At 48.3% G+C, this 27297-nt stretch overlaps 1 protein-coding gene across 1 annotated transcript; it reads left to right on the top strand.

The window, feature by feature from the left end:
• The first annotated feature begins 3237 nt into the window (after positions 1 to 3237).
• PPP1R3G (protein phosphatase 1 regulatory subunit 3G) lies at positions 3238 to 5095 on the top strand. The gene has a single exon (XM_036352719.1). It carries the CDS (start codon positions 3371 to 3373, stop codon positions 4433 to 4435), a length of 1065 nt encoding a protein of 354 aa, XP_036208612.1. The 5' UTR covers positions 3238 to 3370; the 3' UTR covers positions 4436 to 5095.
• The last annotated feature ends 22202 nt before the right edge of the window (positions 5096 to 27297 follow it).

Here is a 27297-nt window from a genome sequence, read left to right as displayed (position 1 = left end):
ATTCTGTTGGATTATCAACCCTGAGCGTAGGACAGTGGGAACCTTCAAATTTGTAGTTGGCTGAGCCAAAGTATGGAGGCCTCAGCATGCCATTGCAGCTAGCATCTGAAGTCAGGGCATACTAGTACTGGTAGCCCCTTAACTCCAAACAGAGTCAGATTTGAATTGTTGGACACTAAGTTGTTGTTGACAAACTGGTCAGAAAGAACCTGAGAGCCCTAACCGGTTTGGCTCAGTGGATAGAGCATCAGCCTGCGGACTGAAAGGTCCCAGGTTCGATTCTGGTCAAGGGCATGTACCTTGGTTGCAGGCACATGCCCAGTAGGAGGTGTGCAGGAGGCAGCTGATCAACATTTCTCTCATCGATGTTTCTAGCTCTCTATCCCTCTCCCTTCCTCTCTGTAAAAAAATCAATAAAATATATTTAGGAAAAAAAAGAGAAAGAACCTGAGAACCTATTAAGCTCGACCTGCCCCAAACGGAATTCATGATCTCGCACTCCCCTCTGTTCCTCTTCTAGTGGTCCTTGCACCAGTGACCTCTACTGTCTCCACCCAATTGCTCATGTCCAAATCCTAGAAGGTACCTCTCTCCCCCTCACCTATCCCTATGTTGGTCCATTAGCATGTAATGTTGGTTTTCACTCCTAAATAGCCCTCAAATCTTTCCACCCCACCATCACCACCTCTCTCCACCAAGGATGATCACCCTTCTTCACTGCAACAGTCTCCTGACAGCTTCTCCCACAATTCCTCTGTCTCCCGCAAGCTGCTCTTCATCCTGCTTCCGAATGATCTTTCAACCCTCAAATCTAGTTAATCACACCAGTGATTCAAAACCCTTCCATGGCTTCTCATAGCTCAAGGCCCTGAGTGGCCCCTTCATACCCTCCATCCCCAGCTCTGCCAGCTTCTCCTTGCTCTGGGCTCTTGGGCCACACAGGCCTTCTCCATTCCCACTCTTCCACATTGCCTCTCACACAGGGCCTGCCATCCGGCTAAAATGCTCTTGCTTGCAGTCCTAGCTGTTCACTCCCACTCACCTCCCTCACAGAGGCTTCTCTGGCCTTCCCCACCAGGTCAGGTCCTGCCTTCTAGCATCTCCCAGAGTGGCTGAGTCTCTATTTGCTTGTGTGACTTTTTGTTTAACGGTGGTGTCCTCCAGCACTGTATACTGAGAGACCCATGAAGGTGGGTACTTCTAATATTTTCATCAAAGAGAGGAAAATAGGACAGGGCTGGGACCAGGGCACTGCACGACCCTTAAAATCCACTGCCTACATGCCTCACGTCCCTCTTGTCCCTGCCCCGGAATGGGCAGGTACCCTGATAAGGGCTGCAGCCCAGAGAGTCAGCACAACCTCAAAATCTCTTGGAGGTCCCATTTTACCTTTAAAATAGTTTACAAATTCTGTATTTAACTCCATAACATATCAATGTCTACTTAAATGTAAAAACAATGTTTTCTTTCTTGGCGTCGTCCCAGAAGACAGGCCGTGTGTATCTGGTCCTTTGTGTAAGCCCCCAGTTGAGAGGCAGTCATGGCTTTCCACACTGGGCAGGGGAGGACCTTCAAGACCCCAGCAAGTGAGCAGTAGAGACCCTTCCTCATGAGTACCACCCCCAGCCCCGGCTTAGTAGCCATGGGAGAAACCTTCCTTCTAAATTACCCGGGTTCAGATCCCACCACGAACTAACTCTAAGACCTGGGCAATGAAAAATCTTCTATACCTTAAGGTCCCACATGTAGAGCAGGGATAATATGATTCGGACCTCACAGGGTTGTTCTGGGAATAAGAGGGGAGTCCTCAGCAGGTGACCCTCTGGTGGTCAATCAATATTAGCTACTTATATGATCCTTACCTTCACTCTCACCATCTCTTTTACCTGCCCCCACACCCAAATGCCTAAAATCCCGAAAGCCCTGGCCGCTTTAAATTCTGCCAGATCATAAGGTGTTTTAGTTATTATGCCTGCATTAAATGACCTGGGTAGGACGGTTTTGCCTTTTGTTTTTGTGTGAAATAGGGGATCTATGTTTCTAGAATCTCCAACGTTTTATACAAAAGCAACTGCACTCGGTTCAATTCACATAGGCGTTGATTAGTTCCCAACTGCGGTCTCCAGAGCCCAGCGGCATCAGCCTGCCCGTGTTCAATTCTGCGGGACACCATTCAGACCCACCGAATCAGAACTCTGGGCGGGCCCGGGTGCTCCGTGAGGCTGGTGCACACTAAAGTTTGAGAACCACTGACTTAATCAAAATAAAGTTAGCCTTAAAAACACTTCTGAAGTCCCCATTTCCCAAGTTCCGCATTTCTTCGGAAGGGGGCGGGGAGGGGGGAATCTCACGGCTTCGGAGAGGCTGGGGGGCGACCTCGCGGCCCCTGCGCCGCAGGCCCCCGCTCCCGCGGGCGAGGACGGGGCACTGGCGTCTGTGGCGTCGGAGTCCGGCCGCGGTGGGGGCGGTGCGCGCGGAGCTCGGAGCAGTGGCGGGCGGGCCGAGGGGAGGGGCGGGAACGTGCTCCCGGGCCCCGCGCGAATGGCCTCCGGCGGCTCTCGGCTCGCTGCCGGGTCCCCCCCTCCGCGCGTCTCCGCACCGTCCCCGCCCCAGGCTCGGCCCTGGCCCACGGCGCGCGGCTTTCGGAAGCGCGGAGAGGCTAGCGCGCTTCAGGCTTCCGACTGGGATTGGAGCCCGGGGAGCCCTGAGTTTTGGGAAGGAAGGAAGAGGACAGGAGGCGCCCCACGCTCTCGGCCCGCGGCGCGGCCACCTCCCAGATTCCTCGCGGGCGAGTGGTCCTCCATTGCGCCCCTCCCCGCGGACTCCCTGGGCCGAGGGACAGCCGGCAGGAACGCGCTCTGCGACCCTCCGAGGGCATCCTGGTCAGGACCTGTGGGCTAACTACGGCTGGAGGGAGGCTGCTCACGCCAGTGTCCACGAAAGCTGAGCGCGAGTTCATCCAGGAGTTCCCGCGGCCCCGCTGGGGTGGGAGGGAGGTGAAACGGACCCCCGACTTCAGAAAGCCGCCTCCCACTTGCCACCGGGATATTCGGAAACCCCGCCCGCGAGCCCTGGCCCCGCGCCGCCAGCCTCCAGGTGTTCCGCGGCCGCGCCTCCCCGCCCCGGTCCCTCCCCGTCACCCGCAGGTTCAATCCCGGGGCGGCCAGGCCGGGAGCCGGCCCCTGGCCGCATCCCCCTCCCGCTCCGCCCAGGCGGCCGCCGCTAAAACCCCGAGGCTCCCACGTGGAACTCCTTCTTCTCTGAGCCCGAGGTGGGCGCACGCTGTCAACGACCCCAAGGTGTTAAGTCTCCAGAAGAGTGTTGAGCCGGGGGTTCGCAACCCGGATAGGTCCCGAGGACCGGCTGCTTCATGGAGCCCCAGGGGGCGCAGCAGCTAACTTCGGAGGCGCCGGGGCCCGCGCCCTTTGGAGAACCCTCACCAGCCCAGGAGTTGCCCGCCGCGGGGGTCCTCTGCCTGGAGGGCGGCAGGGACGGCGGCAGCGTAGCGGAGTCGGGGAGTCCCGACGCCGAGCCCTTGTCCCCCGAGGAGGAGGCTGTCCTCCGAGAGCAGGAGGAGCTGCTGGCGTGCCGCCGCCGCCGCCGCGCGCGGTCCTTCTCGCTGCCCGCCGACCCGATCTTGCAGGCGGCCAAGCTCCTGCAGCAGCGCCAGCAGCTTGGCCTGGGGCTGGACGCGGAGGGCGGCGAGAGGGCCGAGGACACGCCGCACAGCCCGGGTGGCTGCTGCGCCAAGTGCAAGAAGCGAGTGCAGTTCGCGGACGCGCTGGGGCTGAGCCTGGCCAGCATTAAGCACTTCAGCGAGGCCGAGGAGCCGCGGGTGCCGCCGGCCGTGCTCTCCCGCCTCCGCAGCTTCCCCATGAGCGCCGAGGACCTGCAGCAGCTCCCGGGCCTGCTGGCGGCGGCCAGCGCGCCCCTCGCTGCGCCGCCTCCACGGCTGCGTCCTCTCTTCGAGCTGCCCGGGCCGGGCGCGGCGGCCGAGCGCCTGCGGCGGCAGCGCGTGTGCCTGGAGCGCGTGCACTGCTCGGCGCCCGGGGGCGCGGAGGTGACAGGCTCCGGACGGGTGCTGGGCTGCCCCGGGCCGAGGGCCGTGGCCGTGCGCTACACTTTCACTGATTGGCGCTCCTTCCTGGACGTGCCTGCCGAACTGCAGCCAGAGCCCGTGAAGCTACAGCGGCAGGAGACGCCGTCGGGGGAACCTGGGCCCGGGGGCGCCGAGGAGGAGCAGAGTGCCGAGCGCTTCCACTTCTCCCTGTGCCTGCCCCCGGGTCTGCAGCCCGAGGAAGGGGAGGACATAAACGCGCCGGACATCGCCGTCCACTTCGCAGTCTGCTACCGCTGCGCCCAAGGCGAGTACTGGGACAACAACGCGGGGGCCAACTACACGCTGCGCTACGCGCGCCCCTCGCACTCTCCCTGACCGGCCCGCCGGCCCTCGGCCCCGCGGCGCCAGAACCCCCGGAGGGACCGTGGGACTGGGGCCGCGCCGGGTAACTTACCCCGACGCTTTGCTGAGCGCCGTCCACCTGGAGTGTGGGGAGCGCGGAGGGAAAGGAGGGAGCCACTCAGTGGTGAAGTCGCACCAGACAGATCCTGTGGCCAAGCACGGTGAGCCCGGGCAAAGCACCGGCCGGTTTCCCCATCGCTCAGGCCTTCCTAGCGGATCTCTCGGATTCTACCCCAGCCTCAGAATGGAAGGAAACCCTCAAGACAATGACCAGTAGTTTTCTCCACGAAAAAAGGCTCCTGACAACTGAGCAAGGCTGTAAGACCTTTGGATGTGCTTTTAACTGTAGACATCGTGTTTTAGCCTTTGCAGCTTGTTGGAGACCCCTGTTTCAGGGAGAGGACGAAGGACCCGCCCGCCACATTGCCCCTAAGGAAGGCACTGGAACTGTGGGTGCACGATGGCGCCCGGAGGGGGGCGGGGCGGGTTGGGGCGTTTCTCAGAGAAAACCGGGTGGGTCCTTGGCCCGCTGTCCTTTTAACCGGACTCGGGAGAAGTTGGCCCAGACTTGCCGTTATTTACTTGTGCCTTTGTATAAATATGTCCTTTAAGAAAGTAAAGGCCTCTTGCACACCCTTTATGCTGCACTTTGTATTTCAGCTCCTGGGGATTTGAGAGGTCTTGACAGACAAGCTAGCTTCTTCAGCTAATGATGCATCCATTAGTTTAACAGTAGTTAAGCAACGTTAATTCTAAATTTCCTTTCTTCCATCCCGCCTGTCTGCTGTAAAGGCCCAAATTTCCCATACTGGGGGAAAAATGTTCTTCCAAATGTTTTGTGGCAGGAATTTGGTCACAGGAAAATATAAACATGGTCTAATAAGTTTGGTCTAAATTCTAAAGAGCTGCCAATTATGTGACAATTTCCCGATCTTCTCTGCTGAACTTCCTTGTGATGAAAATAACCCTTACCAATGGGTGTTTTAAACATTGAAACATTTTTCTGTCCCCCGCCAAAATAAGAAGGTGGTGAATTAAAACACTAGAGTAGTAATCTGGTCGACCTTGGCTATGAGGGGTGGGTTGGGGGGGAGGGGGAGCTGGCCCCTTGTCCCCAACTCCTTTGTGGAGGCAGAGCACATACCAGCTGCTAGCATCCTGGGGCCAGCAGCAGACAGGGAAGCTGGATTCCAAGTGCAGAACTGGGGGGTGAAAACGTGGCTTTCTGTCCCACTCAGAGCCACAGCAGGTAGTGGTGCTTGATAGATGATGAAAGATGCCCAGCAAAAAAAAGCTGTTCAGAACTAGATGAGTACCCTGCACAGGACAGGACTGTGGGCACAGGGTCTGGCCACTGATGGCTGTGGATGCCAAGATGAGGTGGCCATGCATGAGTAGGGCGGGGCGGAGGGGGCATCCTGAATGAGGACTTGGTTCCTTCACACCTTGGTCATCCTTTAGTAATTTGTCTTTCCCTAGCTTTCATATTTTCCTGCACAGGACTAGTATAATGAATTTTTTTTGTAATGGTCATCTTTGAGGAGTGAAGGGTGGTTTCACTACTGAATAAGGGTAGGCAAATGCATCCCGTGGCCACATTCAGCTTGGTGCCTGTTCTGGTAGGGCCTGAGAGCTAAGAATGATTTTTATATTTTTAAACAGTTGAAAAATTCAAAAGAATACTATTTTGTGAGACATGAGAATTATATGAGATTCAAATTTCAGTGTCCATAAACAAGATTTTATTGGAACACAGCCATGGACATTCATTTACAGGCATCTATGATTGCTTTTCTGCTACAAGAGCAGAGCTGAGGAGATGCAACAGAAACCTTATGGCAAATTCTAAAATATTTACTATCGACCTTTATAGAATGTTGAGCAAGCCCTGCTCTAGAGAAGCAGTATTTTTTAAATATATGTTTTTTAAAAATATATATGTTGTTTTTTAAAAATTGCTTTTTAGAGAGAGAGAAAGGGAGAAGGATACAGAGATAGAAACATCAACAATGGATCAGCTGCATCCTACACACCCCCCTACTGGGGATTGAGCCCACAACCCCTGGCATATATGCTGATCAGGAATGGAGCCATAAGCTCCTGGTCCATAGGTCAGTGCTCAACCATTGAGCCACACCAGCCAGGCCAGAAGCAGTATTTTTTAAACATTATATGTTGACAGTTATACCTAATAAAGACGTTAAGCTTTTAATAAAATTTGCCACATGAACTATACCTCCTTTGAGTAAAGGTTGAACTGTTTACATTACTCTTGGTTAGAATAAACACTGCATTGCCAATTTACAATTATTACTGTACCGGGGAGGGGAATCAACCTGTTGCCTTCTTTCATCTGTTAAGCTAATAATAAAAAGGTGCTTTTCGAAGTGAGTGGCCATAAGCATTTATTTGAGATCAAAGAATAGCTACTTGGGATGCACTGATTCAGGCAAAAGCCCAAATACTGTTCCAGTCAGGAGACAAAGGCAAGGATATTTATGAAAATGGAAGCAGGACAATTACATCAATAGGAGGGAAGCATTGCTATTGGACAGATTACATAACAGGGATGCTCATTTTGAACAATGTTTTCAATTTTCAGTCTAGTAGTCATAATTACTCTTTTCTTTGCAAACGGTTTTTTGGGGACAATGTTGCTTTAAGCCCAGTCCAAAGGTTATTTGCCCTATTTTAATATTTCAGAGGTCTGAAGTAATACATGCAAGCAGTTTCTCTGGCATGACAGCTTTGGCTCCATTTTAAAATGGCTCCATTTATTATTTTTTGACACATCTATGAAATCATAAATCAATGCACCTGAAATGTAGCACCCATCTGAATTAACATCAAGCTACAAAAACTGCCACATATTTTTGTGCCTCAAAATGGATGTCTTGAGCTCTAGAAATAGGTAGTTTGAACTCTGGTTTCAAGACATCCCTTTTGACTGTAGCAGTGTTTGTCAAAGTACTTGATCATGGAAAAATTTTAAAATAGTAACTTACTTGTGAAAAGCCACTAGAAGTTAATTTATAATTGGAGTAAAGCAGATTAAAAAATGGTCACATAAGTGAAATGATGAATTCTTAATTCACATATACTTATAAAAGCTTTATAACAATTAAAATAAGCAATTATTAGAATTACCTTATTTTTTTTGTTTTGTTACTAACTACAAAAGTAGTCCTCTTTTCATGCAATATTTAGTATTGGGTCTGGTATATCATTTCTTTCTCTCTTTTTTGTTGTTAATCCTCATCCGAGGATATTTTCCATTGATTTTTAGAGAGAGTGGAAGGGAGAGGGAGAGACAGAGAGAAACATTGATGTGAGAGAGACACATTGATTGGCTGCCTCTTGCACACACCCTGACCAGGGCCAGGGAACCTGCAACCGAGGTATGTGCCCTTGACCAGAATTGAACCTGACACCCTTCAGTCCAAGGGCAGACGCTCCATCCAACTGAGCCAAACCAGCTAGGACTATCATTTCTTTTTGAATAGTGCTTTATTGCATAATAACAACACCTAGGTACATTTTATATTTTTCTTATGTGTTTATGAATACATTTTAGTTGAAAGGTATTGATAATGTATATGGCCTATAACTGAGATTGGAATGCTGGTTTATATGGTAATGATGCATTATTTTTTATTATTTTTAAATTTTATTTAAAATTAAATTAGGATCCCAATATAATGATAAAAGTAAATCTAGAATAAAACACATAAGAAATGGGTTTTTAAGAAAGATGTACAGCAACTTTCCTATTCTCATAAATAACTACTGATTTTCAAAAGTATAATTTGGAATCCAAACCATTAATTTTAAAAGTACTTGTTTCATAATATAACAAATACAAAATGTGGCTGTTAGGAAAGGGAATCTAGCTTTGCTCTCCCCCAAATCTTGGAGAACAGCTTTTTTAAAGTTCAGAATTGTGTGAAATATTTTGAACACCCAGTCTTTCTGCACATGGTTACAGACCTTCAAAGTACTGGAATTGGTAACCTTCTAAATGTCTATTTTATAAAGTGCCAACTTTTTATTACAGACTGATAGCAAACATTTTATAAAGAAAGATAATGAAGTTAAAATAGGCTTTATTTTTTTTTTTTGAAAAGTTAGTTTTAAAGTGAGTGTCAATATTGACCAGAGTAAGGAAATACTTGAGTGTATTTTCATGAATGGAATGAAAACACACACACTCATTCCAAAAGCCAAATAGCAAAATTCCCACAATGAGGGGAATTCCTGGGTTTTTTTTTTTTCTTTCTTTGCAGTAATATTTACCTCAACTTGAATAAAGGAGTGTTATTCTACTTAAAAATATAATAGCTTAAATGTTTTGCCCAGCTCTAGTGATCAGAAACCAAGTTCTCAGCTCGTTGAATTACTGTGGCCGCCACAAGAGAGATCTTATAGTTTCTTCTTGTGGTAAGTGGGTACATGGATCACTGGGTCTGGGGATGTTAAATGAAATCTGTGTCCCTATCTAAAGAGTTTCTGAAGCAGTGGCTGGGAACATGGCAGTCTGTATGATACTGACGGTTAACAGTAAACATTAGATCATGGAGTCCAGAGATGTAGGTATAGGCTTCCAATTGCTTTGATTATCACATACCTTACAGTCAAAGATGAAGGAAATATGTTAGCCGTGTTCTGAAGGCCTGCCTGTGCAGCAAGTTCCAGGAGAGATGTTTAAAAGTACACTTTGCTGGATATAATAGAAAAATGTAGCTATTTAAGCACAAAACAAGGATAGCTTAAACAATAAAATGATAGCTTAAATAATAACAATAACAAGACATTTAGTGTCTGCCTCTTGCTTTCCAGATAATATCACTAATGTGTGATCATGAGATATTTTGCCAAACCTTGGTTCTCCAACCCAGTTAGATCACCTGATCACTGTGAGGAAGGCACCAGACAAGGTGCCCTCAGGACCTGAACTAATCAGATGAAGGCAAACGCTGAGGCTTACACAAGAACTAGCCAATCAGCTTCACCCTCGACCCTAACCCCTAGCCCCCAGTCTCTGCCTTTAAAAACCCTTGATTAAAAACCATACTGAAGTTTGAATTTTGAGTGCTAGCTCCCTGTTCTCTTGGCTTGGCGCCCTGCCAGTTGTTAGGGTCGCCCAAGGAGGAACGCATGAGGCCAAAATGGGTGAAGAATTATGAATTTATTAGGTCATCTGGGTACCAGATGCGCTGAGCCCCAAAATGGCGCCAGATCCCAAAGACAGGGAGTCAGTGGTTTTTAAAGGACTCTAGGTGGGCTTTTTCTGGGCAGAGAATTCTCTGTGCAGGTCGGGATTCTGGTTAACTCCGAGGGGAGAGATAATGGTCTTAGCAGGTGGAATGTGGTCTAAGCAAGTGGAATGTCCATTGTGAAGTGGCCTGAAGGTCAGTTCCCAGAGGAGGGAATATCGATTCAATTATTTGATCAGACCTACCACCAACACCAATTTTAATTTCTCCACTGCAAGCTCAGTGTTCAGTGTTTGGCTCTGCTGCACGGCGAGTGCAGGAACCCTCTTCGGTTGGGTGACATATGGAACAAAGTTTCTCCTCAGAACCCCAGGGTTTATGAATCGAGGTGGCTAGCTGGTTCCAGGACCTAACTAGGGAGGCCAGGATCCTATCTAGGGAGTGGGTGCAGGACCCAGGGAGCCCACCGAGCTCTGGGGACACTGAGGCATCTCTGTCCATGGGCAGCAGAGCCACAGCCCAGACAGCCTTCCTGCAGCATCTGGGAGTGGGGCAGGATCCGTGAACCTTGGCTGCAGGGCAGGGGGACTCTCCCCTGTCAGCTGGGCAGTGGGCTCTCGCCTGACCACACCCTCACCTGCTCAGCCTTTCCATCTGCCCTGACCAGGTGAGAGCTTCCACAAGATGTCAGCTCACAGCAAAGCAGCCACTGTTGCTCATTCATTTTTGGAGTTTTAGTGTTGGGCTCTTTGTACATCATTTCACGAGTTTCCTTAGTATACTACATGTTTTGTTTTGTTTTTGTTTTTGTTTTTTGGTGTGTTTTTTTTGTTTGTTTGTTTTCATTCTGTTACAGGGCAGTGTAAAGCTAGGAAAATTCTAGGGAAAGAGGAATAAGGAAACTGACACAAGAACGTTAAAACAAGACCAAACCAAACAAGACCAAACCTTGTGGGCAATTTGTAGCTGACTTGTAAATAACCAGCCATTATCTTCCCAAACCTAGGACACTTGAGAGCAAATGCTTAAAAGCTTCCCTGAGGAGAGAATGTGGAAAAGGAGGGGGGGAAGAGGAAAGGAAAAAAGGCAGTTTACTCCCTAAGCAGGAAAGTCAGCAGTCTCAAGGCCTGGCAAGATAAAGTTGCCAGGTGCTTCTCATGAATTCTGGGAAGGCCACGACAAAGTAAAAAGGGACCATGAGTCCGAGTCGGGTTGGCTCAGTGCATAGAACAGCGATTATCAACCTGTGGGTCGCGACCCCTTTGGGGTCGAACAACCCTTTCACAGTGGTCGCCTAAGACCATCGGAAAACACATATATAATTACATATTGTTTTTGTGATTAATCACTATGCTTTAATTATGTTCAATTTGTAACAATGAAATTGGGGTCACCACAACATGAGGAACTGTATTAAAGGGGCAAGGCATTAGGAAGGTTGAGAACCACTAGCATAGCGTGTCGGCCCGCAGACTGAAGGGCAGGTACTTCTTACCTCGGTTGCAGGCTTGATCCCTGGCCTTGGTCAGGGCGCATGCGGAGGTAACCAATTGATGTGTCTCAGTGTTTCTATCTCTCCCCCTCCCTTGTACTCTCTCTAAAAATCAATGGAAAAATAGCCTCAGGTGAGAATTTAAAAAAACAGAAAGGAACCTTGAGAATTAATCTGTATCAAGATTTTCAGCAGAGGAAATTTGAAACCTATAGACAGGAGGCTATATAATGTCTTGAGTCCCCACCCAACTGCTCTTCAGATTAGCTGAGAGCCCATCTGCATGTGTTACACCCATCTGGATGATTGATTTGATTGCCTTTACCAAATGTGCTTGCTTTAATTGCTTTAATAAATTGGCTTGATCACAACACAATCAAGGTCTCTCATTTATATGAGAAGACAAGAATCGAGGCTGGGGACAGCCCTCTCCCTCTGACTCAGGGGGCTGTCCGATAGCACCCTTTCTAGGGTCTCGGGGTGTTTGTAACAATTCCCTGGCTCAGCTGTATGTATCTTAGGAGCATGTGGCTTGGGGCCACTGGGGTGTTGTGATCTGTGTTACGTGTGCTTTGTCGGGTGTTCAGGAACAGCCTCTGGGGGGAAATGGGATGTCTTGCTTTTTTGTGGCAGCATGGAAAACAATCAAATGTGCATTTTTGGTTCACACAATGGGACAAGGGTTTAAAAGTGACGTGTGGTAACTTAACAAGCAACCTTGACAGTGAGCTTTTTGCAGTCCAGCCTTTGCCCAGCCAATCACCATGATGCCAGGGCCTGGACAATCTCCAGGGCTGGGGCATGCGCTTTTTGTAGTCACGGGGCAAGGGGCTGGGAGCAGGGTGGAGCCTGACAACCTGGGCTCTGCCCAGTGATTCACCTTTGCTCCTACAGAGCAGCCCTGGCCATTGGGTGGAGAAGCCGGCCTGTGCCTGGAAGCCTGCTGGGAGAGGCTGACCCAGGTTTCTCTTCAGGACTACAGAATCTGCTAGGTGACCTGCAATGCTTTCTCATTCCTCTACCGACTTGCTTTAGCTGACTGGGGAGACTATCACACTATAGCCCTAAATGGTCCTTTAGTTATCCAAGGGCTGATTGTTGGACTGCTAAATACAATAACTTTAGGCTCACTAGGATTTTAAACTCCTTTAAATCTTTTTGGTAGACATTGCATTTTCATTTTGTGGAGTTTAGTTCTCTGATCTTGGCCAACTGTGAGCAGACAAATTTTGGCAAGGAAAGAACAGAGTCACATTTCAGCTGAAAGCAGATTTTTTGAGATGGCAAGTATCAAGGGCTTTGCCTAAAGAATCTAACAGACGAATAGAAATCTATGTAAGTCAGGAGTTCAGAGCCAGTTCAACTGGGAAAGCTATAAACATTTCTGGAAAGCAAAGGTACTTTAGAGTAACTTACAGATATTTGAAGAAATGAGGCCAGTATAATATTTACTGCTCCCATTCATGTTGTTGGCATTGCTCAGGTCTTTGAAACTGGTTCTCAGAGAGTAATTTCCCAAGGACAGCCAACAGCATCCTAATGTATCCTGAATGGAAAATTTGGTCTGAAAATCGGAATTGAATAAAGTTTGAAAGCAGGTAGATTTCATGAGCACATCCCGCAGAAGGCTTTTCTGCAAATAGCTGCAGTTGTGTGTGTTGCGTTGAGGAAGCATCCACTCCAGCCGAGGAGAAGTTATGGCCACGGGAAGCTAATTCTGTAACGGGGCTGCCTCGTCTTGCTCTCTGGAGGATCTGTGGGCTCAGCACCTTAGACCTTGAGATCTTTGGGTGAAGAGCCCTTGTTGTCATGAGGCTGTTGTGATGCAGCAGAAGTGGCATCTTTTCACCCTGTGTAGGTGAAAGAGGTTAGTATTTCTCAGACAGAGTTAGTTTTTTTCGAATTTTTACACTATTTAAAAAGAAATGTGAGTTTCTATTCAGAACCATTTTAGATCGCCGAGAACATTCCATTTGTGTGTTCCTTTCAGTTTGGTTAAGGGGCAATCATGTATGCACAGACTTCAGACACTTTGTTTTTCAGCCAGAAAACCCCAAAGCCTGTGAGTTTCCCATGTCACAACTACTGCAGACCATAAGATTAGTGAGGTCTATTCATTTGCATTAGAATTGTGAGTTTATGAATCTGATTGAGTTTGGAGGTCTCTGGGACATCTATAAATTGATATTAAATGGATAATTGCAGATATTAATGGATATTAAATACAGAAAAGTGCTTAACAATGAACTACATAATGTGTTCTTTTGCAAAAAAGAAAAAATAAATAACTTAGTACATATTTAAAAAGGTCTGTGAGTCCCCACCTTTGCCCACTACCCACCGAAATCTGAATTAGAGATTGCTTTTGTTACCAGATCCTGAGTTATTTTGGACTTTGCTGTTTACCAGAAAGTCATTAAAAATGAATTTATATTGGTGCAACATGTCCCAAAAGACTAGCTTTTTTCTTTTTTTAAAAACTTAAATATATTTTTATTGATTTCAGAGAGGAAGGGAGAAGCAGAAATAGAAACATCAATGATGAGAGAGAATCATTGATTGGTTTCCTCCTGCACATACCCCCCATTGGGGATCAAGCCCACAACCTGGGCATTGAACCAGTGGTTCCTAGGTCAACACTCAACCACTGAGCCATACCTGCTGGGTGAGCAAGCAGCATCTTCCAAATGGTTTGTAAAGGCCTGCTTCTCGAGACATACCTCCTCCAACCCCTGCAGACTCTGGCCTGGGCAGAAGCATGCTAATGGCCACTGTGAGGTTGAAGGCATAACTTTTTTTTTTAAATATATTTTTTATTAAGATATTACATATGTGTCCTTATCCCCACGTTATCCCTTACCCCCCCCCCCCCCCCCGCTCATGCCCTCACCCCCCCGTTGTCCGTGTCCATTGGTTAGGCCTATATGCTAGCATATAAGTCCTTTGGTTGATCTCTCCCCCTTACCCCCACCCTCCCCTACCTTCCCTCCAAGGCCCGACAGTCCAATCAATGAAGGCATAACTTTTAATCCTTCGCTTTTGGCTCTGCCACATCCAGTAGGTTCAGAAGATCTTACACATGGTATCTTCACTATCCAAAAAAATTTATTACAGCCATGGGTTTCTAAAATGACTTAGCAACATTCTTTATAGGCACAGGTGTAAGAGGCAATGGTGGACGTGTGTGATAAATGACCCATTATGTGACAGCAGGGGCTTGGGATTATAGGGCAGAGAGGCCCATCTTAATGAGATGGAGTTTGTGTTAACTCACAGCCCAGGGATGTTAAGGTCCACTGCCACTGTAATGTCACTGCAATGTCCAAATCATTTCTCCAGGGTCTGAACTTACAACAGAGCCTAACCAGGTGCATCCTGAACCCCTGAGCTTTCCAGGGACACTGCCTGGGGAGGGCTCTGACTTGCCAAAGGAAGTAGATGAGGCCCAAAGCCCTGTGTGCGGGGTGGTTGTCAGAGCTGGAGTGGAGATGACCCTCAGCTTTGCTGGCACTGTGTCTGCCCTCCTTAGCTGGAAGCAGATGGGGCCGAAGTTTCCTTTATTAGCCATGCAGCAGCAGCAAGAGCGGGTCACTATTTTAGCTAGCATATTTCATGCAAATACATTTACACAGTTACTGCTAATAAAGTGAGAAAATAACCTCACTAACCTTTGTCTTAAGATTTGCTTGAGAAATATGGCCAGTGGGAAGTTTGGGATGAGTAACACATTTCTATGAATGTGAGCTTTGGAAGTGTTTGTTTAGTCTGAGAAGTACTGTAGTCAAACCCAGCCTCATGTTTCTCCTTAATTTAAAAAAAAGGAAACTGTGGTTTGAAACTGTCTTTTCAATTCTGAGGATTTTTTTTTTTTTACTTTGCTGCTCCATTGTATGGTTATTTTTTTGTATGCATTGAACCAAAAAAAAAAAAACAAACAAAAAACAAACAAACAAACAAATGCTAAGTCCTAATTTGAATAAAAATCTATAAAGCGATTTGGTACTTTAAAGACTAAAGACATTTTTGGTGCTCACACCAGTGGGTGGAGGCCAGGAGTGCTACTAAGATCCTACAATACACAGGGTAGCCCCCTGGAGAAAAGAGCTGTCTGCCTAAAACCTCAGTGTGGAGGTTGAAAACCCCTGAGTTAATAGTATTGTACCAACATGGACGTCTTGGTTTTGACAATTTACTAAGGTTATGGAGAGATATCATCACTGGGAAAGGCTGTGTGAAGGATACATGGAAATTCTCTGTGCTATTTCTATAATTTCTTGTGAGTTTCAAACCATTTCAAAATAAAAAGTTGTTGCCGAAACCGGTTTGGCTCAGTGGATAGAGCGTCGGCCTGTGGACTGAAAGGTCCCAGGTTCGATTCCGGTCAAGGGCATTTACCTGGGTTGCGGGCACATCCCCAGTTGGAGATGTGCAGGAGGCAGCTGATCGATGTTTCTCTCTCATCGATGTTTCTGACTCTCTATCTCTCTCCTTTTCTCTCTGTAAAAAATCAATAAAATATATTTTTTAAAAAAAAGTTGTTATAATAACAAAATGGAATTAAACATTAAAAAAAAAAAAAAAAAAAAAAAAGAAAACCTACTGTTGAGAAGTGTATAGAGCACTGTTGGGCTCTGGCCAGGTAGCTCAGTTGGTTAGAGTGTCATCCCGACACACCAAGGTTGCAATCCCCGGTCAGGGTACATACAAGAATTAACCAATGAATACATAAAAATAAGTGGAACAACAAATCCATGTTTCTCTCTTTCTCTTTTCTCTCTCTCTCTTTCTTTCTCTCTCTTTCTCTCTCTCTTCCCAAAGCCAATCAGTAAAATAATTTTGCCCTGGTTGATGTGGCTCAGTGGTTGAGCGCTGTCCCATGCACCAAAAGGTCACGGGTTCCATTCCTGGTCAGGGCACATGCTTGGGTTTTGGGCTCAATACCCAGTAGGGGACATGCAGGAGGCAGCCAATTGATATTTCTCTCTCCCTCTCCCTTCCCCTTTCTCTAGCATCAATAAAAATATAGTTTAAAAATTTTTTTAAAGCGTTATCAGGTGCTACGCTAGTGCAGAAGCACACTCGCTGCCAGGCGGGGGCATGATGTGGGAACCTGCGGAGGCTCCAGGTGAGCCGGGCCTGCCCTGGCACCGCTCTGCCCTGGCTGGCTGTGCACCTCCAAGCAAGTCCCTTTCCCTAGCGAGCATGTGCTTTCACATTTGAAATGGGGGCAGTAGCTCTCGCTAACTAGATTGTTGTGAGCACAAAGGGAATTTAGCTGTGAAGTGCCCGGCATCTTTAGCTCTTTCTCTCTCTCTTTTCCCTCTGGCCTCTGCCAGCTGCTTCTACTGATTCTGTTCTGAGGATAAATGGGATCTGACATCATCAGAATGTAAGAAGAATAAATAAATCTTCCAATTTGGAGGAAAAAAATGCACTGACCCCCTATGTTCTAACCAGACAAACTGTTCTTGTGACCTGGGCAGCAAACATGCTGCTTATTTCCTGTTTTTCCTATGATGGGACATGTATAATGTATGCATGTTGTTATGACATCATGTATACAACGTGCATCTGCTCATGTGACTGATATCTGTTGCATTTCCTTGAATAGCTTCTGCAGAGATTACCCACCCTATCTTAAGAAGCTTTTGGGAGGCTTCCTGTTTGTTGACTACTATTCGGTATCATTGAACATCCATGCTTGTCTACCTTATGGCTTCTGTGACTGCCCTTTCCTGACTTACCTTCTCCTTCCATCTGCTATCCTGTCCTCCAAAAACCCTTTACCTCCTTGTTCTCTTATAAAACATGTCCCACTCTCTTTATACTCGCTGCACTGGCCAGCGTTCCCTCAGCGCATCAAAAATCTATTCATTCGTTCAGCAAGTGTCGATGGAGCCCTCTCTATGTTGCAGGCATAGCCATGGCATTGGGATACGTGGGGATTACAATGTGCAGGGGGCATGCCTCTCATCGAGCTTGCATTTGGGACAGACAAACCTTTATGTGGACAACTTAAATCTACCCGTATAGGCACATTCTCTGCACTCACACTTCCACCTTCCACACATGTAAGGAAATGCCATTTGCCTTAATAAATCTGACACTCAGAGCCTTGAGGCTGGTACTCAGTCTCTGGTAGGGGAGGGCCATGTGGCTCTGCCTGATTTCTTTGGATGGGCCTCCCTCGTGGTGGAGGGTGGAGAGGTGTCTTTGGACAAAGGCTGCAGCCTCCCACAGTGGAGAGCTGCTTCTCAGAGCCTGGTCTATTCCCCCTTCACCTCAGTCCTGTCCTCACACAAGTATGTCTAACAACATCCAAGGGGTGGGACTGTCACATTGAAAACCTGTTGCGCAGTTTCTACTGAAGCTGACCATCTGATCATAACCATCTGGTCAGAAATTCTGCATATGTACAGAAGTGTGTACCTACGGGCACGTATGAGAATGTTTATAGCATTGTGTACATAACAGACCAAAACCAAACCTACGCATTCAGCAGACACAGCCAGCACCTGGAGATCCTCACCTCCCCGCTGAGGCGGGTGGATGGACCTAGGGAGTTACAGATCCACACATGCCATCTCGCATCTCCCCAAGACAGGCACCACTGAGTGCAGTGTTGGGCAGAACCCCTGCGTCCTAATGTGTCAATTATGTTCCTCTCTTATTTTTATTTGGTTAGATACCCATAGCAGGGGATGCCACTTGCCTGGATTATTTTATTCAATTCGAATAACGATCAGTTGGGGGCAGGGGAAAGGAGACACCGTGTCTCCCCTCCTGGTTGCTGAGAGGGATTTCTCCCACCCTGTGGCATCTTGCCCTACTCCTCACTGCTGCCCTCAGGGACTGGGGGTGGGGTGGCCATTGGGTCAGAGGGTGCGTCTCCTTTCACACCAGCGGGAGGCCACAACCTTGGCACTGTGTACACTTTGCAGACTCACACTTCCCTAGTGTAAAGGGTCTCCCTGGGAGTATGGACTTATTTAACCCATTTGACTCACACTTGGCAGTATTGTGAGTAGCCTCCAGCAACTATGAAAATGGCATGACTCTACTGCCCCTCATTTTTCTCATTTCTTAAGTGGCACAAACTGGGGTTGGGAAGAGATTGGGTGCTATTTATTGGCCTTCCCTTAGAGATTCCAACACAACTCTGTGAGGTAGGTAATACTCCTATTTTATAGCTGAAGAAATTAAGTCTCAGGGAAGATGAGTAATGAGCCCAGTGAAAAAGAGACTGAGCTTGGATTTGAACCCAGAACAACCAGACCCAGATCCATCGCTCTGAACCACAACTGCTACAACAAGTGCAAACACAGAGAAGAGAGCATATCTGGAGTTCATCCACAGGAAAGAAAGGAGATTTTGCTTGGGTTCCTCCTGGTCTCTCATGAGGGTGCAAGACATCTGGATCCCTCAGTATTTGGCAAGAGGTCAACCTCCCTCTCCTCCTACCTAGGTCCTGTCATCAAAGTTCCAGCTCCTACTTCTTCTGAGGGACTGACACTGGGACTAGGTCCCCTTTTCTGTGGGGAACTTACCTATAAAAGATGTGAACTAACTTCTTGCAGTGGATCCATATTTCCGTAAAACACAGTATTGTTCAATGTTTCAAACTGTGTTACAGAAACTAAGTCAAGCCAGCTTGAGCGAACAGGAGAATTGGTTTGACGGATGCTGGGCCTTCGTGTGGAATCTAAAGGCAGCTGGGTCTCTCCAGGGCCTGGAAGCTGGGAAGAGTGAAGCCACCTGGACTGGGAGGGACTCTGCCGGCTCTGTTCTCCTGCACGCTTCTCGCCCTGCAGATGGGGTTTCTCCTCTGCTCCGTCTACATGGTAGGTGGGAGATGGCTGCTGTGAACCTCCCAAGTCCATGTCACTTGAGTTCCAGCAAACAGCCCAGATGGAACTGGAAGTCTCACCTGGCCGTGTCGCTCAGTGGTTGAGCATCAACCCATGTACCAGGAGGTCACGGTTCGATTCCCAGTCAGGGCACATGCCTGGGTTGCAGGGTGTGCAGGAGGCAGCCAATCAATGATTCTCTCTCATCGTTGATGTTTCTAACTCTCCCTTTCCCTTCCTCTCTAAAATTAATAAAAATATATATTTTTAAAGAACTAGAAGTCTCACTCAGAGTTTTAAGTGTCTAAGAGAAAAATACTTGATTCACTTTGGTCAGGTGTCCATCCGTGTTCCATTAGCTTGGCTGGAAGTGGGGGGGCGGGGTGTAGGATTATGATACACAGTGGAGGTCACGAGCTCCCAAGGCCCGAGGGAGCAAAAAGGGCTCTCAGGAGATAGGCAGATACCCTAGTGCCTCTACTGCAGATCACACACACACACACACACACACACACACACACACACACACACACACACACCGAATGCAGACGTGTAGTGGTGCAGCGTATGTAGATGTGTATTTGCATTAAGGGCGATGTATTGCTGCCCTACATCTTATTTCAGTAAGGGTAACCCCATTCTGCCAGTCTTTCAGGATCAAAGTATTCCAGTTATCGTTGCTTCACTGCTGTTCTTTATTTGGTGTTTCCAATCTCTTTCATCACGTCTGTCCTTTGGAAATAACTTGGATTCAGTCTTTCGTCTAATTCACATGGCTACTGTCCTCAGCCAGGCCTTAGTTCTCTCGCATCTAAGTTGCCACCACGGACTCTGGCTGGCTCTCCGCTCATGGGCATTCTGTGTATCACTTCGCAGTTCACCTGCTGCATGCGCCTATCTCTTGCTTAACAGCCCCCTTTCACACCAAATAAAACTCAGAGTTTGTGGCTCAGGTGGAAGCAGTTTCTCCTTCTTTTATATGTTACCTCTACTCCCCCTTCTAGCTCTACTTTATCGGTGCCTCTGCTAGGTAACTTCTCACTAAGACTTGTAAATCTGTTTATATACACGTCTTAAATACAGTGCTAAACATACTGTAACTCAGTAAAGAACCCACACCTGGTGCATTTGTACATCCCTAAGGTATCTGACACCATTTCTAAATGAATGCTAAGGTAGCTAGTGGCTACTGCATGTGTACTCTCTATAAAACATGGTAGAAGATATTTATGTGCATTATGCATGTACAATCATTACAGCTACTGGGTAAGGTAGTATGTGATAGATGAGTTTAGAGAAGCTACTTGCCCAGAATCTCACCATCAGGGAGGCAGAGCTGGAAGATGAAGGCTTTCTGGGCTGTTTGTAGCATTCTGGCTGCCAATGGACCTCTCATTTTCCCCACAGGACGCAGCATTTGCGCCCTGTTCCAGTGCACATGCACCGTGTACCTGCCTCTCTCAGCCCTCCCATAGCTGAGCTGTCCACCTCCTACCCCAACACTTCACTCCCCTCCAGGCTCATTCAAACCCAAGGATCTTGGTGGTTCTCTTAGACCACACTGTCCTCAGGCACGCGGCCAGTTCAGCACTGGTCATTTCGGTTGTTTCACACGTGTTTAGCTGTCTCCCAACAGCGAAGTCAGATTCTCGTGGGCTGGGACCCCACAATTGTCTTCCACCCCAGGCTGCTCACTCCTCTCTGAGTACACTCATAACTTTTTAAAAAAAATTTAAACCATGTGTCTGTCTTTGAAGACATGCAAGGGAAAAGTTATTGAGAGTTATTGTTATTGCTGGGTAAGCAAGAGATAGATGTTCTCTGTTTTTTAGCTGAGTCCAAATTCTGCTTTAGGAATCTCAGAAGCCAGCAGAACTAGGAAGACAAAGTTTTTGGTTCAGAAAAAATTAGAAGCACACTTGTCAGGTTAGACACTGGACCAGAGGCTGGTGAAGATTTCAAAGGGCCAAGGGCCCCTGCGAGTTCTCTGTGCCTTTGCACAGGGCCCAGCTCGCTGAGCTGCCATTTAATCCCAGATGTGGGCTCTCACGAACCTTGGGCTGGGCTGAAAGCTCTGGGCCACCTAAAACAGCACCGAACCTCCACACAAGACAAGACCCAGTGCCAGGGACTGGTCTTAAAGATTTCCTGCTAATTGGTCCCCAAACTAACATTCAGAGGGGCTTGAGAATGGCTTCCTCCCTTTGGGTTTAACTGGAATTGCAGGCTTTTAGAGCTAGAAAGGTCAGTAGTGATCCTGGGACTGTCCACCCCACTTTGCCCCAGAAGGAGCCACGGTCCAAGTTGAGGGACTTAGACAACATCACAGTCAATTAATGGTCCAGCTGGAGCTGGAGCCCTTCATATGTGATGGCATCCCCAGGTCTCAGGCTGTCCTGTGCTGGTCTGCTTCCACCACCCTCATTCCAAATTCCTGTCTTCCAACTTAAACCCCACCGCCCCCCCCCAACTCATTATTTTTTGTAATGAGTTAGCAACATCTTGTTTCCCCCCTTTGAACAAACTTCTGTTTATAGTTCCACTAGAGGCCTGGTGTACGAATTCGTGCACGGATGGGGTCTCTCGGCCTGGCCAGAGATCAGGGCCGATTGGGGCCAGCCAGCTGAGGGGAGGGGCCGAGAGAGGTTGGCCGGCTGACTCCCCCCATTGGGTCCAATCGGGGTGGGCTGGCCGGGTGGGAGGGGCCATAGGAGGTTGGCCCACTGGCCCCCCATTGGGCCAATGGGGGGGGGTATGGGCCAGCTTGGGGGAGGGGCTGCAGGATGTTGGCCGGCCATGGGAGGTTGGCTGTGGGAGCGCACTGACCACCAAGGGGCAGCTCCTGCATTGAGCGTATGCCCCTTGGTGGTCAGTGTGGGTCATAGCAACTGGTCGTTTGGTTGTTCGGTCGTTCAGTCATAAGGGTTGCTGAGGCTTTTATATATATAGATAAGGAAGTGCAAGGCTATGTTTGTACAGTGAAAGCACATGCTAAGACTTGGCAAATTAATAATTCTGAGTGTTGCATGTTTGAAGCACAAGTGGAAGAGTGTATTTGGCAAACCTTCACAAGACACGTAGCATTACGTAATATTGCAGTCCTTGGTCATATATCCTACTAGAGGCCCGGTGCACAAAAATTTGTGCACTCGGGGGGGAGGGGGTCCCTCAGCCCGGCCTGTGCCCTCTCGCAGTCTGGGACCCCTCGGGAGATAACAACCTGCTGCTTAGACCTGCTCCCGGGTGGCAGAGGGCAGGCCCAATCCCTAGGTGCAGCCCCTGGTCGGGCTCAGAGCAGGGCTGATTGGGGAGTTGGGGCACCGCCCCCTGTCATGCACAGAGCAGGGCGATTGGGAGGTTGTGATGCCACCCTCAGTCACGCTCAGGGTAGGGCCGATAGGGGGGTTGGGGCATCGCCCCTGTCACACTCAAGGCAGGGTCGATGGGGAGGTTGCGGCGCCACCCCGTCACGCACAGAACAGGGCCAATCAAGGGGTTGGGGCACTGCTCGCTGTCACTCACAGAGCAGGGCCCATCAGGGGGGTTGGGGCTCTGCCCCCTGTCATGCACAGAGCAGGGCCCATCAGGGGGTTGGGGCGCCGCCACTATCACACTCAGGGCAGGGCCGATGGGGAGGTTATGGCTCTACCCTGTCACACACAGAGCAGGGCCCATGGGAGGGGTGGGGTTGGAGCCCCGCACCCTGTCACACACAGAGCAGGGCCAATCAGGGGGTTGGGGAGCTCCCCCCATCAGGCACAGAGCAGGGCTGATCAGGGGGTTGGGGCACCTTCCCCTGTCATGAACAGAGCAGGGCGGATAGGGAGGTTGTGGCCCCGCCCCCTGTCACACACAGAGCCACAGGGCGATCAGGGGGTTTGGGCGCTGCCCCCTGTCACACTGATCCCGGTGCCGGGAGGCCTCGCGGCTCCGCTGATCCCGGTGCTGGGAGGCATATTACCCTTTTACTACATAGGGTAGAGGCCTGGGGCACGGGTGGGTGCCAGCTGGTTTGCCCTGAAGGGCGTCCTGGATCAGGGTGGGGGTCCCCACTGGTGTGCCTGGCCAGCCTGGGTGAGGGGATGATGGCTGTTTGCAGCTGGTCACACATCCTTCAGGGTGGGGGTCCCCACTGGTGTGCCTGGCCAGCCTGGGTGAGGGGATGTTGGCTGTTTGCAGCTGGTCACACATCCTTCAGGGTGGGGGTCCCCACTGGGGTGCCTGGCCAGTCTGGGTGAGGGGCTGAGGGCTGTTTTCAGGCTGGGGGTGACTGAAGCTCCCAACTGCTCCTTTTTTTCTTTCTTTTTTTTTATTCTGGGCCAGCTTTAGCTTTGAGGCTTGGTTCCAGCTCTTAGGCCTCCGCTGCTGAAAGTAGGTTTCTGGCCTTTGCTTACAATATTGCGATCCTGCTGGTTGAAGCCTGGACTAAAGCAGGTTTCTGGGGTTTTGTTTAGCTTCTATATTTGTTACATAGTTGCTTAGAGTTGCAGCTCAGAGGCCTGCAGCAGCAGGCGGGGAACATTGGAGTCCTCCGTCACTGAAGCAAGCAAGCCTCATGTTAGTTTCAAGCTGCCTGGCTGCCTGCTGCCATCTTGGCTGGCAGTTAATTTGCATATTGCCCTGATTAGCCAATGGGAAGGGTAGCAGTCGTACGCCAATTACCATGTTTCTCTTTTATTAGATAGGATATGTGCTATGTAGATCATATGTTGCAGCTAAATGAAATACTCCTTTAAAAACCTAGAACCAATTATATTGTTATTAAACTGTCTCTGTATTCAAGACAGAGGAAGTCACATAAATTCACTTAGTAAGGAAGTTCTACTGAATGTTTTAACAATGTTTAACTGACAGACATTTAAGTGATACTCTCAAACTGAGTAAAAAAGTACCCCTGGTCTTTCTGAGGATGCTCATCAAGTCAGCAGGAAAAGGATGCAGATCACTTACAGGAAGCTGTTCTTGCTTCTGCTCAGCCAGCTGAAACCCGGGAGGGGCTTCTCTGGAAGGTGCAGCCAGAGTGCTTCCAACTGCCCCGATCACACTGGCCGGCAGGTATGCCGAGTCTGAGGTCAAGTGCAGTGCTTGCTTTATCAGAGTCCATCGCTTGTGGTCTAATTTCCAGACAAGGCTCCGACTTCTTTTGCTGTTGCCACTGTGGTGTCAGTGGTCCCCCAGGTAAGGAACAGTCGATTCACCTCTGAGAGTTCTCCTTCTGGGTTCTCTCTTTAGGGACTTTGGACTTAAAACTTTGCTGTTGGGCAAAGGCAAAAGCATCTATCTTACTCCCTAGAGCCCAACATGCAAAGCAATGATCACAAATGGTTCCTTGGAGTGTAAGAGCCACAGAAAGATCGGAAAGTGAAGGCTCTGTTGTTCTCAGAGGCAAGGTGAGCCCCTGTCCACAGAGCTTCTGGTCGAACTACCAGAGAGAGAGCCTGCTGTACTGTACGTAAATGATTGCTTCTCAAACAAGTTCCAGCTTTTGTCCAGATCTTTTTGTGACAACTGGCAAATGTTAGCCTGGATTAGTGACAAGGCGTCTGCCCACCTGGTATGCACAGAGCCAAGTTCCTGTTGGCTGTCCCGTTCGCTTGTATGCTGAGCATCCTCTTGGGCCTCACTGCCTTAGTCTGCGTGACTTCGGCGTACCCACTCTAATGGACCAGACAATGTGGCTGCTTCCTGGGGCTTCTGAATCACACAACGGCTACTGGCATGAAGCCACTGGCACAGTGTAACAGTTTGAACTTTTAAAATGTTCTTCAAACAGTCCATACAGATGTCTTCAGCCAAGATTTGGTCATCTGGGTTCAGAGCATACTCATCAAGGAATTTCTTATCCATGACTGTGGGTAGATCCAGAAGAATTCCCAAATCAAAGAAAATGCTATCCTTTGTGAGAAAATGCATTCACCTTCTGCTGTTTAAATGCTTTATAGCAAGCAGCTCATTGTATAAATTGTGATTGTGTACTTTCTGTAACCTTGATATAGTATTTCACTGTACATTTTAGTTTCATTCTTAGAACCATATTCTTAAAGTTTGTAACCCAACTTCCTCAGCTTTTTCTTTAAGTTTCATGTCATCTTTTGCTCAATATACGAAAACTCCCTCTACTGTCCCTGTCCCCAGTGATGATACATATCTATATGCTTCACTTATAGAGGGGGATATTGTTCTATAGAAGGCTGGGTAAAAATCTCTTTTTTAAAAGAATAGTTTATTTATTTTTAGAGGGAGAGGGAGAGAGAAACATCAATGTGAGAGTGCCACATCCATTGGTTACTTCCAACAGCGCCCCTCACCCCCCACTAGGGATTGAGCTGCAACCTGAATTGAACCAGCCACCTCCTGTGCATGGGATGATGAGCCACACTAAGGCCTTTAAGATTGCTTTATTCCAGTGGATTTAAAAAAGAAATAAATAAAAAGAAATTATATTTTCAACCTTTGGACGTAACAGATAAATTTGTAGACACTTGAACTTGAAGTTGTTGAACCTAGCAGGAGAAAGCTATAGGCAGTGCCTCCCCCTGCTGTCTTAGCTGGTGGCCTGATATCTGCTGTTATCCAGGCCCCTCACCTGGGTTCCCTTCACACCCACTGCACAATTCACATCCAAGCCCTGTTCACTTTATTTCCTTCTTCTTTTTTTAAAAATCCTGTTTTGTTCTAAGTGTTCACCCATTGCTTTATAACAAACTTGCTTAAACCTCAGTGTCTTAAACAATAATTTATTGAACATGTCTAAGGGTCGGCTGAAGTTGCCTCATGTCAGCCATACGTGGCTGGGAGGCTCAGCTGCAGGTCAGCTGGGAGCTGGCTCATGTAGTCAGGCTCAGCGGGGCCGTCTCTGCTCCAGGCCTCTAACCCACTTTGGAAGAGTAGCCCAGCCAAAGCAAGTTCTTCTCGGGTGATGTTTCCTCCCCAACTGTGAACCATCCCAGGTGAAGTCAGTACCATCACTTTCTTGCCTGGATTCTAGTGTTTTAATCCAACCACCTCCCCCCAACAGCTGGTCTCCCTGCATCCTTCTCAGTCTGTCCCCCTACAGTGATGTGACCTCTTAAAATACAGCCCTCCTGCTTAAAAACTTCAATAGTTTCTCACAGTCCTTAGGCCAAAGCTCCCAGGACTTCCTACAGTGTGGTCCCTGCCTCTCTACCCATCCTTACCTGTTGGTCATCTGGGCTTCCTTTAGTTCCTTGCATTGCACTTCCCTCCTGACTTAGGGCCTTGCATATGCTATTCCTCCTGCCTAGAGAGCCCTTCTCTCTATGCTTTGCCAACCAATTCCTCATCATTTCACCTTTTAAATTATTTATTTATTATAAATACTTTTATTGATTTCAGAGAGAAAGGGAGAGGGAACGATGGAAACATCAACGATGAGAGAGAATCATTGATTGGCTGTCTCCTGTACACTCCCTACTGGGGATGGAGCCCGCAACCCGGACATGTACCCTGACCAGGAATCAAATCGTGACCTCCTGTGCATTAAACAACCAACTCTTGGGTTCATGGGTTGACACTCAACAATTGAGCCACACTGGCTGGGCTTCATCATTTAATCTTAAACTTAAATATTCCTTCCTCAGGGCGGCCTTCCTTGAGCCCCACCACCAGCTCCTGTAATTTCACCCTTTGTAACACTTGTTAGGCTTGTCATTTTCTCATTTAATTCCCTGGCTAGACCACACACTCCGTGAAGGCAGAGGCTGCATCTTGCTCACCAGCCTCCCCCTGGCACCAGCTGGGTCTCGGTCAAAACTGAATGAAAAGATGAGTGAAGGGGGCGAAGGGGGCAAAGGGGGAAAGCCTGGATTTGCAAATTCTCTGGAGTTGCTTAGGATCTTAGTTTTCACACCTGCAGACTTGGGGGTTAACCTATGTGAAGTCTAATGTGTCATCTCTGACATTTTGTCATCCTTGCAGACTTCATCCCAGTCTGCCCCCTTGCTCTTGGGAGTGCAGGCTGCACTTCTGGTTGTACTCAAGGACTCCAGATGTTGAGTGAGACTATGGGTGAAGAGAACTAGAGGTGAATGCTGGTTGGTGGCAGGGCAGAGAGATGTAACACAAGCTCTGTCAATTCCATGGTGATCTTTCAGTTCCACCATCCAGAGGGCAATCGCCACCAGAACAGGCATGCGCTTGGCCATCTCAGATTTCCCTGGTATCAAAGCATTATAGCCAGACTAAATGCTGTCTCTAAGGTCTAGGAAATGCCATGCATCACCAGTGGATTCTGTCTCAGAAGTTAACCTATAGTGGTATTTC

This window comes from Myotis myotis, unplaced genomic scaffold, assembly GCF_014108235.1.
Source record: "Myotis myotis isolate mMyoMyo1 unplaced genomic scaffold, mMyoMyo1.p scaffold_m19_p_2, whole genome shotgun sequence".
Taxonomy (NCBI): domain Eukaryota; kingdom Metazoa; phylum Chordata; class Mammalia; order Chiroptera; family Vespertilionidae; genus Myotis; species Myotis myotis.
Note: the sequence above shows the minus strand (reverse complement) of the source record. Positions and strands in the feature narration are given on the sequence as shown.